The 12,514-nt window shown below is 37.4% G+C and overlaps 1 protein-coding gene across 1 annotated transcript in view; it reads left to right on the top strand.

The window, feature by feature from the left end:
• The window catches only part of LOC110467358 (neuronal acetylcholine receptor subunit alpha-3-like), a 95,998-nt gene extending 85,464 nt beyond the window's left edge, over positions 1-10,534 (top strand). The window contains exons 7-9 of the mRNA XM_021524474.1: positions 6,799-7,219; positions 10,081-10,122; positions 10,332-10,534. Coding sequence (XP_021380149.1) covers positions 6,799-7,219; positions 10,081-10,091 — 432 coding nt within the window. The 3' untranslated portion in view covers positions 10,092-10,122; positions 10,332-10,534. The remainder of the gene's footprint in view (positions 1-6,798; positions 7,220-10,080; positions 10,123-10,331) is intronic.
• Positions 10,535-12,514: the final 1,980 nt, after the last annotated feature.

Here is a 12,514-nt window from a genome sequence, read left to right as displayed (position 1 = left end):
TATATATCTTACCACCAACAGAGAAAATACTAAAAAAAAACACGTTAAGTCGATAACGTCTTCCACACAATGTTTCTTACAGAGTCGTGATGATGTTTAAAAAATTTAAACATCCATTTCATCTGTTTTGTAATATTTTTGACAATATCCAGAAAGTTCGAGACGGCCCAAAGAGAAGCTGCCCGCATAATACCACGACGACCGTCATGTGCCCGCATTGAAGCTTAGTATCATGAAACGTGTCTGTGAATTATTATTTCAAACCTAAGAAACTGAGGGAAACTGCAACTGTTATATAAGAAGCATAATAATTTGACTTATGCTCCATGACGCTTTTATTGGAGAAAATAACCTTACGAAACATTACAGACTAAATGACGCATTCATTTTCACTATTTTGCGAACTCTTCTTTTACACATTCTGTCTTTTATATATTAAGAATGCCTTTAATAAACTGCTTTCGTTATATTCATTCAAATACGCATTAACTACAGATGCAAAGGCAACGCCCACCCATCTATTAAATGTTGAAGATCGCTATTTCATATTTTGCCTCGGAAGCTCAGACACCAGCGTCCATATATAGCTCCAGAGATCACGACCTTTGCAAAGCCAATCCTGTTGATTTTTACATGTAAGATTCCAGCAAGTATGGACATTTATGTGAGCTGTCTTTCATCCTTTTTGAGAGACAATCATTATAAACAAATCAAAGGGGTGTTTGGTATATATAATTGTGATGCTTTTAAGTTCGGCAAACTTTAATCCAACTTTTTTTTATACCGTATATGTGCACCAATAAATCATATCCTGCCATTGTTTATTCGCTTATGAGAGGACCAATGTGGGCCCATGAAGAACCGAAGGTTTTATTTTAGATATCTGCCTCCTGCTTACGGCGAGTTGAAGAAGACTAAATTTATCTGCTGCCCCGATTGTTACACTTGAAACGGCTTTCTTTTTATTGCTTTTATTATTCACTTTTTCGTTTTGGAGATCTTACCGCAGGCACCCCTACCGTCACTGTACCCAGATCGGGACAGTACTCAAAACGGGACACTTGTGGTCAAACGGTCCCAGAAACTGTCATTCAATGCAAATAAGTACATGTACTTTTATGCATACAGTTTTAATTTGATGACACTTTTAATGACAATTTGTTTGCATTAAGCTTTATTGGCTGCTGGTTATCGTTACATGGACAATATAAAGGTACTAATAATTATCAAAACAAGATTTTCCTGAATTTACATTAATGCGACGCTATTTATTTGGATATCATTTTCAAAAGTCTATTTTGTCTAAACTAATGCTTGTTTGGAGAAGAAATTTAATCAGAACCCTCGCTGACTCTAGAATATTACAACTATGCATATTTTCTGCCGATATTGATCGTTTATCTCCAAATATCCGCCAAAATACTGAAAGTGTCCCTTTCCGGGTACAGTAACGACGGTGCAATGGCCTCCGTATAACTATGATGGTATTTCACGTTCTTTTTTTAGAACCACGCGCCAGAAATATCAAATATCGGACAGAAATGAAAAATGGATAGTATTTATTTATGAAAAATGAACAAACGTTTTAGGAACTGATAGTATGGTAATTTATTTATTGATATTTATCTGAAAAGTGTCCCGGTTTGGGTACAGTGACGTTATAGTTAGCCCGTTGTCCGATGTGAACAGATCAAGTGCGGTGCTACATTTGTACCGTGTCTGGTTGGAGACATTTAAGAACGGAACGTCACTTTAAAAAGTAGCGCTTATAATTAGTGTGCCCTCATTTGTGGACACCGTCGTTGTGTGACTTTAGGTGCCATTGGACGCAAAACACTGAACGAACAAACAAATGTATCCGACAATGGAGTCCAAACTCTCTAGTGAAAGAAGAGCCGTTTTACGGGCGATAAATACCACGCAATTGCACGTAGAATGCGCTAGAAAGAACGTGAGGATTACTAAGTCCATTTAGCCAAATATACATAGTGACAGCATTTCCATCGCCGATACGCAGGAATAACCGAATAATAGGTCTTTATTGACACAGAACAGAGTTAAGACTTAGGGAACCCCGTACCACTGCCCACACCTGCATTGGAGACAGTCTTCCAGCGTACTACATGTATAACTTTGGATAAATCATTTCTTGTAAATAAATATTAGCATTCGATGCGGGACTTAATGAGAAAAAAATACACAGATATTTAAACAAAATTTAGTCAACAACAGTTTTCTATGCGTAAACAATTAGCGGGGTTAGACTGGTATTTGAACCCTGGACTTCGGTTTATTATTATGTTGCTCTAACCGACTGAGATAGCTAGTTAACGTAAGTGGGACAGGGATCCTAACGTGTACAAATATACCTTACATAGTCTTTAAAAAAATAAACAAATAAGTTCAATGCAGGAGAGGGATATTTACACGTTTACCTGAATTATTATACATTCGAATTGTAATAATTATTCATGTTAATTGCTGTTATTATATCTTTTTACATTTATAACCATAACAATCTCCAAAAAAAAAACTGTTCGGAGAGACAGAAAATGAACTTAAGATATTTCATTCTGAGTTCAAGGTTGCTTCTACCGAACAGATTTCGCGGCTTGTCTATGAAATAAATGACAGAACGATAAAATATCCGACATTTCTATGTAAAATCTTTAATGGCAAAGCCGACCTGACGTTTTTTTTAAATAACACAACTTTGTCATACTTTGTTGTTTGGTATTTACACTAATTAACCTTCAAAGAAACGAAAGAATTTTTTTTTTTTTATATTGTAATTAATTTAACCGTCGATATCAAACTATTTAGTTTTTAAATCACATAAGTACCTTATCACAGCGACATAGTTATTGTCTGATGTCAGTTCGTATGCATTGTATCTTTCTCAGCTTAATGTATGTTGAACAAATTACTTTCTTGTGCAATGATGTAAAATAAAACAACTACGAAAACACAGCTATGACGGACATGGAAACCTGCGGCATTGTTTTTACGTATTCCTCCTTTTTACTGTATAATAATGGATTTCCTAGAGCAATTGTTCAAACAAGAGCAACAAGATATACTGTGCTTTAAAACAAATACGAAAACACGGCTATAACGCACATATAAAGCTATGCCATTCTTTTCTAAATTGTTCCTTAAATATTTGTCTTGCTTACTGCTGTTAAACATGGATTTCATGGGACACTTTGTTATACAAGGACAACGGGATACTGTATTATAAAACAACTACGAAAACACGGCTATGTCGCACATGTAAAGCTATGCCATTGTTTTTGTACAACGTTCCTTAAACTGTTTGTTTTGCTTCCTGTATAAATGGATTTCCGGGGACTCTTTGTCATACAAGGGCAACAAGAGACTGTTTTATTAAACAGATAACCTGAACATGTACGAAAACATGACTATGGCGTACATGTACAGCTATGCCATTATTTTTGTACATCGTTCATTAAACATTTTGTTTTATTACGGTATAATAATGGGGTTTTCCGGAACACCTTGTTAAAAAAGGAGCAACACTATCCTGTATCTGCCGTTCTGTTTCATAGATGCCCTCCCAATAGCACAAATTACACTAGAAATCGGTACTTAGCGGCTCCCCCTGACCTTTCCATATACTTCCTGAAATAAACAAATGGCTAACTCTCTCATCTAAAAATGTCACATCATGCATTTTATATGAAATTGGATCAGACCGATATGGCAGGAGAAATTAATTATGTATCTCTTCCACTATTCTAACTGTTTCTATATCCATCTTACGTTCATCTTTGAAGATAATATGTTGTAGACTTTGGCCATCTTAGTCCCTGAGGTGCCGTAACTAGCTTTGGTAGCCGCAGTAATCTCTTATGAGTAGTGGCACAGTTCATGATATTATATACACACTTAACTACATGTAACTGTTTAATTTGAAATTGAGACCAAGTTTCATCTTTGGCATGTTGTATATCTATAACCAAGATTTTAAAGGTGTAACCCTCTGGCGGTGTTACGTTCATCTTGGATTGAACGTCTCCAATCAAAAATTTTGTTTTCTCTCTTTTCACACATCATTGATTGCCTCTCGTAATCATCGGCTAGCTTTTGCTGCAATTCATTGATCGCTTCGTTATAGTTCACTTACACTTACGCTTAATTTTGGTCTAATTTTTACTTCAACCGAGAACAGTATTTGTTTTAATTACAATCATAGGATCTCTCATATCACGCTCCTCGCTCGTCCGATAATGCCTTGATTTTTTTGGCGCCAATTTGCAGGTTATGACTAATCTTCTCATCGTATCGAATACCGCTCTTTACCCTACATTCCATACCTCTCCCCCGCTCAACTGCCAGCGGGCTGGCGCTTGAAGCCTGCAGTGGTGCACGTCACAGCGCGCGCTGTCATCACGTGAGGAAGGCGCCACCTATATCGTGCCATTGGAGGTGTTACCGTCCCTTACAGTGTCTAATTGCTTTACACTCTGCCCTAGGTGTTTTTTTTATACTATTTCAAGAACTTAGAATTTAAATGAAATTAGTTCACGTGATTCTTGATTCCTGCTTTATCCTGTGTTCTGATGATAGCAACAGCTTGTTTAAGCCCGTAACAATAACGATTTTCCGGAGCTTGTTTCTGAGAGATCAGCCGTTGAATGTATCTGATGCGTCCAGCCAATGATTACTTTGATCATGTTGCATTCTTCAGATTTCGGATTTTGTTTTATGACGTTACACGACTATTATGGGATGTGATCGGTGGGGCCTGGTGTCTAGACGGTGCCACGTGGTTTATATATTTTCCCAGTGGCGAGGCGTAGCATGCCTCGCCGGGGAACGCCAATACACACATCAATTTTCACGGTTTTACATAGTAATTTTGTGCGTGTTGTGATGCTGTGTCACAGAACAGCCATATACGCTAGTATACCATGTAATTTACGGCTAGTGACGGGAGTGCGGAAAAAAAACACATTACACATTTAGCTTCCTGCGTGTGCAACGTATGCAAATTTCTTACCTCTATAGCATCAAACCTTTGCAGCGTTTTCTGTAAGCTTTATTGTAAAATTTCATGGCAAAACAGGTTTTATTTTAGAAAATAAAAAGATAAAATATTAATGATTTACAGTTAAAAACAGCCCGTAAACATCGATTTGATTTGGCTTCAAAACACTACTTGCATACATGATATTTCCTATACTTTGGCCGTCTCAGTCACAAAGACGGTTGATGCCAAACACCTTGGTGACCTGGATTTTCTATTACTACATATATAGTAATACACCAAAATAATTCCCGTTGCCGTTATTTGTTATCCGGAAACATAACTATGACACTGATGGGATCTTTACACGCATCGATAAATCGTATAGTTGAAAAATATTATCACAATCAGAAAAAAAATGGCTTCAAAAGTCGGAACCGAATTGTCTCCTCGTAAAGAATTAAAAAGAATGTGTTAACATTCATGACAGTATGAACGCAAATTTGTGATAACTTTCGGCATTATTACTATAAAAGCGATCAAAAACAATTATATTTCACCAACATCCGACAATCTACCTAAGCGATGGACTTCATTTACTTACTGTGTAACAGTATTTCTTGGGGTTGTGCCTGTGACATTTTCACATTACAGGCGCCGATACGACACTAAATGTCAACAGACAGCGCCGTTTAGTTCTTGTCACTGTGCTTAATGCGTTTCCTCCATTGTCGCTTTCAGTTCTCCTGTATCACTGCAAGCACGTCCAAACATCAAAGCTACAATGCATGACAATTGTATGTAAGAAAGACATTATTGGTGGAAACTGTCGTTATCCGATGGTTTTAGGGCTAACATAATACATCTCTTTCTGGAGAGAATGGCCATATAACTTCGCCATTTACTGAGTTACAACGAGCTAGGCCATTCATGAGGTCCCGCAGGCAGACTTTCAGTATATTAGAAGGCGTAGCTCTGGTATATAGACTTCTCATCCCGCATCATTCTACGTGTTGTGATCATCGATTTCCACACAGTAGAGTCTTTATGATGTAATAATAATTTACTGCATTTGGGAGAACGAAAAAAGAGAACAAATATTCCATAAACCTGAAGTGCGTATATATGTATTGGAAAGCGGAGCATGAATCAGAGATCTACTAAATGCTTCCACTCCGATGTATTTACACGAGCCCTACAGGTCTGATAAGCACCTAAATTAGTGTTGCTATTGTTGTCTCTACCTTGATTAACGGGATCGCATGGTACAGTTGGTAGTGCGTCAACCTTTTGACCGGGAGTTGGTTTTTTTTTTCTCACCTTATCTTAATTGGGTGGAGTTTGATATGATCTAGGTTGGGTATTATGGTAAGATCGACAATATAATTATCAGAAGAGTTCCGAAGTAAGGACCAAAAATATGTATTTAATTTAAGAACGTAAGTGCTAAATTGTATTAGGCCAGCGTTCTCTGTGATAAAAAGTTTGGAATTAACACAAGAAAACGATAACATAATTCTGATTAAGTCATGTGCATATAGCTATACGGGACTCGGTAGGTAACTTTATTAAAAAATATACATTTCAAGGGAGGCAACTCTAAAACAAATTTACAGGTGGATTATGTAAGATACTTGCAGCATATGTCCTTAAGTACCGCATTCTCTTTCAGTGACCCGGAATTTTATTTGTTTATTTTTTCCCAAGAAAATTAATCCTTGGGGAAAATGTTCGATTTAAGCAAGCTTCGCCATAATACAGTACGCATTATATTTTTTTTCCTTAAATGGTTTGTTTTTATATTTCAGTTCATGATAGACATCGTTGCCAGGGTATTCATGATTCGGGACAAACTGATTGAAAAGCAAGCGGAGCCTCCACAAAAGAACAGCTGGAACATCAAATACACCGGTGGCGCAACGTCTAAACTTCCGGAAACGGAAATGAAATTCGCCAAAGTGAGATTACTGGACGAAGGGAAAGAGGATGGTTATGAGCAAAACAACAAAGATTGTAATATCGAGAGGCTCAACATCATCCGCTCAAGTCTGTCCGAAGACATCAGGATCATCCGCGAGATCCTAGAGGCATACCGGGACAAGAAGGCTAAGGCGGAGCAGAAGGAGAAATATATCCGCGAGTGGAAGATCATCTGTTGTATAACAGATCGCTTGTTCTTTTTGATGTACTTGATCATCAATATAATTGGTATCGTTATTATTTTCTTCGGTAAGTAATGGACGCGCTGTGTTCAAGGAATTGCAGCAATACTAAGCAACATTTTATATCATTTGGTCTATTGGTTCGGAAAGACGGGATGAGACGGTTGTGTCTCTATTTGTATCTACAATTAACATGTTTCTTATATTTACCTCCGACATTCCTAACAGTTCCTACTATCCCACTACTAGACGGCTGTTAACACTAGAAATTGGCAAGATCGTATTCATACGTTCTGTGAACCTTGTAAACCGTTTAAACGCATGTTATAATCAGTACTACTATGGTAAAACGCATGTCAAAATTCAACACAGTTAGGAAATTTCATTTTAACCGCGAAAATAGAACTCATTGCTGGAGAGAAAAAAAATGAGTAATTTTACTACTTTCGAAAAAAGTTATTCTACAGAAAAAGTGTCCAGATCGAGGAGAGTATGTGTAGGACAATCTTGCTCAACGTGTCCGGACACGATCAAAATTACACACCTGTCTGCATCATGTTATATTTGTATCTTGACCGAGAGCAGGGCACATCAGTAATCTCTCTAGGCCATCGTCAAATATTTCTTTTGAACCAGGTACTTGATAAGTCACAATTCTGTCTGGAACAAACACACATATGTCACATATTTGTTTGGACCGAAACCACGAATTTCACAAATTTGTCTGGACCAAAAAGCATACACGGCATAGCTCTGTTCGGATCATCATCACAACCTAGAACCAGACACCGCGTACGCGTCACAAATTTGTCTGACTCGAAACCATGCAAGTCATAAAATCCTTTGTCTGGACCAAAAAAATACAAGTCACCAATATGTCTGGACCAGAACTGATTCAATTTCATCAAATCTGTCTGGATCATCATCTTGACCGAGAACTAGGCAATTCAAAAAAATATGTCTGGACCGAAAATATCATTCGTCACAAATGTGTCTGGACTGAGAAACGGATACGCCATAAAGCTGTCTGAATCAACGTCATAAATATGTCTGGACCGGAAATGTCATACGTCACAAATCTGTCTGGACTGAGAACCGGATACGCCATAAATCTGTCTGAATCAACGTCATAAATATGTCTGGACCGGAAATGTCATACGTCACAAATCCGTCTGGACTGAGAACCGGATACGCCACAAATCAGTCTGGATCAACATCATAAATATTTCTTGACTTTCATCTATCTTACCGGACAGAGAACTACACATCATACGCATGTCAGTACATGTTCCAGATCCGGACATTACTCATAACTCTATACTTATTAGATCTAACAAATACGCATCCGTTTTTATTCTCCCTACTGGTTTCAGATTTAACATAAGTCGAGAATCGTCACCAATCTCACTATAGCTCTTTCGAAGTTAAGTTGGTGTTGCAGTATGTTCTAATAGCAGACTTGTCTTACGCTTAAATTTCTTTGTGCAATAGCCTTTGGTTGTTTGTATTCGCGATACCTAGTGTGATTTTTATACTAGAATTTGATATATACAGAATTCAATTCTGACTTCTCTGTTTTGTGTGTGTTTCTGACATTCGTGCACTTTTTAAAAAAAAATGGATGTTTTTTACCAGTCTGATAATAGACGAAACATGGCAAGCTCGGCATGAAGTTAGATGATTGGATTCGAAACCAAATGCGATCGTGATTCTTTCAAATGTGAAATATGGATCAGAGCAGCGATTCTTCCTTCTGTCCCCGCCCTGCATGTGCGTGACTTGATAGTATTCCATGCCCGTAATGTGATAGAAATCGTTAGTATTAAATGAAGTGCTAGGATAGACTCGTTTTGAGCACAGGAAGGTTGCTGGGACCCTAGTAAGGCCGTCGTTATTCTTGATCACAATGGCTTTCTCACTGTGCCATACAACGGAAATTTTGGCTGACTCTCAAAATCGAGGACTCTGACTGGAAAATGTATTTCACAAAGCAATATGTCTTTTTGCTCCTCAGACATTAAAGATCGTTACCCATGGGAGGTAACCGCGTAATTGTTTCATTATATTCGAAATGGAGTTGGCAGGCGAAATGTGATGACTGATGGCATAGCACCCTGGGTTGGATAGCAAACGACTCAACGCTGTCGCACCTCTCTCCTGACACGTTTGTAGACTCCATATTTCAATTGATTACATAATAAAGTTAGCAAAATGTGGTCCTCCAAAGAATCACGCGCTAATTTGTTGTTTACCCCGCCATCTTGGCGTGACTTATTTGAGCTTTCACTTGAACAGCGTTGACTGATATAGACATGTGCTGATTGGACCTTAAGGACCAATTGTATGAACACGCTGGGCTCGGGCAACCTATACACGTGCGCGGAATGTTGCCTGCCCCCCCCCCCTCCACCCCNTCAGTGGCGGATCCAGAAGGGTCTGTCTGGAATGCAAAAACAAAAAAACAAAAACAAACGAACAAACAAACAAACAAAAAAAAGCCTAAACCCGAGAATTAAAAAACCACGTGTATTTCCCATCCTAATTTTATTCCATTCGGAACCCCTCTAACTAGAAATTTGGAAACCTGCCAAGATTGGTCTCTGGATCTGCCACTGAATTATGTGCATGTATGGGATATTATAGCATTGACCAATCAATGTGCAGTATTACTGCCGATCATAGATTGTATTGTCAGCGAAAATGAGGGATGACTTTTTTTCTAAATTTCTTAATTTTTGGTAACATTAAATTGTAGACAAAAACAGTAGGACTTTAACCTCTTGTGGTGGTAGTTGTAATTGCATTGTATGCGAGTCACATTTTGTAAATATATATATATATATAAATATATAAGATTGTTTGTCAATAATACTTTGAACGTTGTAAATACACATCAATTAGCACTATACACATTTTATTCCTGTCTAGTTGCCACGTGATGCTGCAATCGGTCTAAAGATCAAGCAAATTGTGAGTTTCTGCTTTGAGAACACGTGTTGTTTTCTTTTGAATATTTTCTTTCAATTTCATTTTTGTCAATGTGAAAAAAATGTGTTTGTCACCACCGGTATTTGTTGATCAGCAAACCATCAACGCGTGGAGAATTATCGCGTTTTCAGTCGTTAGAGACAAAAATTGTAGCTGTATAGAGATAACTTATATGTATCCATCTTTTCCAGCATCTGACTTGTACATACCTGAAAAGACTGCGTCCTAAGAACGGTGAAGTAAATAACACGGACGCTTCTGATTGGATGATTATCAGGATAAAAGTACCACGACTTTTGCCGTCATTGATTTTGTATATAACCATTATTAATTTAATTTTACGTGTGTTGATCAAATAACAATTATTACTGCCAAAAGTCCATTTTAAATTCAAGGGAATTATATATATATATATATATATATATATATGTACAGTGTTTTCATGTACAAGCTTTCAACCGCTATGAAGTATTTTCTCCAAGATGACCATAGACATTGTGTCAGACGCACGGGCGATCTGTTCAAGACACGACGGAGTAGTTCACGAAACTGTTTATGATGATGCAAGGACGGGGTTTACGAGACATGAACTTTCACCTCCTTATATTCTAATGAAGACTTATCGTGATTGAGATTAAGTTATTCAAACAATTATATATGTATATATAAACATTTACATAATATGTATGATATACATTAATGAATTATCGGGTGTTGTAATGTATTTTAGAGATATATTCTTTTACGTTGCTGCTGGTGAAAAACTGTTGTAATATAGTATTGTAGAATTATTTGCGAGAGGTAAAGCTACAATTTTAGGCGCACATAATCACATTGCCCTTACATCATATCCTTTGAGTGGGCGCATGGAAGGCGCAAATGGGCGCACGTAAGGTGCACAGGCGCCCGGATTATATCGACCGTTGCCAGATCTAGAGGAGGCAGCGCAGATAACTTGACAACGAATACCCTGTATTGGAGTAATGAAATTGTAGGGTGAGGCCACCGGGACCCGAGGACCCGGGGCAAGTTCACCAACTGTATACCTAAATATAGAAATTACCCCCCTACTGCCGATTTAAGTGTTACTTTATCGTTGCAATTAACCATTGTCTTTATATGTAAGTGTGAACCGGTGCCAAAATACAAATAGCTGCGGATAACCTCCTCAATTAAACAATTATTCATATCCTCTGTAATTCTAAAACATAATTACAAAAGATATATTTCTTTTAATGGTAAGGGTACCCTCAAGCTAAAACATATGTACATATTTCTACTTTATTTACTACATGAATTCATGTTGTTAAATTGACTATATATCCCGTTTTTACCGTGACTTAGCTGTCCAGGGAGTTAGTCCTCTATCAGCCGAGTGTTAGTCCGAAAACTGAAATACTCCTGCAGACTAACTCTTGTGGCAGTTTCCGGGGGTGTATGAACATCAACACGTCTTTGGAAAAAAACGGTTAAATATTGCTTTTAAAAATATCCGTGCATTTTTCATCTGTATTATAATTCAAATTAAGTATGATTTTTTTGGAAATAGTAAGATTCTGGTTCCCCTGCCCGAGGGTTGGTTTTCTTCGCTCCTCGGGTAATGAAATTGATACCGGGGAAAAGGAGAGATACTTGTAAGATTCTTGGGAAGGGTTGTCATTTAAACATTGAAATCTTTTATAGAAATGTGGGAACTGAACCAAAAAGATCGATTTCGCTGTTTTATCTTTTATATAAATGGGAAATACACTTAAGGTCGAAAAACGCTCTAAGTGGAATTCTTTTTCACTTAAACAAGTACTGCAGCGGTAACCTTTACCTTGAAAAAATAAACTGAAAATCATTTTATTACGGACGTATATATATATACGGTACTAGTTGTTTTTCATGGATTTAAACAGAACATGTCTAGATAACTATTTCTAACCCGAAGCGAGCTACTGTTCGTATATTCAAAATGGCTACTTATTCTTTTGAACACAGTATTTTTTTGTACATAGGCACCCAGGCAAATTACTGAAACGGCTACATTAACGAGGAAAGCTTAGCAGCACTTTTAATATCCGTGTATAAGTTGATGGGTTGTCTAATGACTTAACTATTAGAGAGTTTCTTCATCTTCGGCAACTAAAGCATCAGCCGAAACTATATGATGCTTGAACAAAATATCACTTTTCACTATGCAGATGTCATAACCCTGTATGTTATTTTTGTGCAGGTATTTATACCAAGTTTTGATCCGCTAGTACTTGCACCGCTGTTTGTCTGTTACGTATATAACTTTCCCTCGCAATATCCACAATGTCATACCATATAAGAAGTCAACGAATAAAGACACATCACTTGTTCTTGTTCTGCGTCATTTTTTTTTTTT

The sequence above is a fragment of the Mizuhopecten yessoensis genome, unplaced genomic scaffold, assembly GCF_002113885.1.
Source record: "Mizuhopecten yessoensis strain PY_sf001 unplaced genomic scaffold, ASM211388v2 scaffold11171, whole genome shotgun sequence".
Classification (NCBI taxonomy): Eukaryota; Metazoa; Mollusca; class Bivalvia; order Pectinida; family Pectinidae; genus Mizuhopecten; species Mizuhopecten yessoensis.
This window is presented reverse-complemented; position numbering and strand designations above follow the sequence as displayed.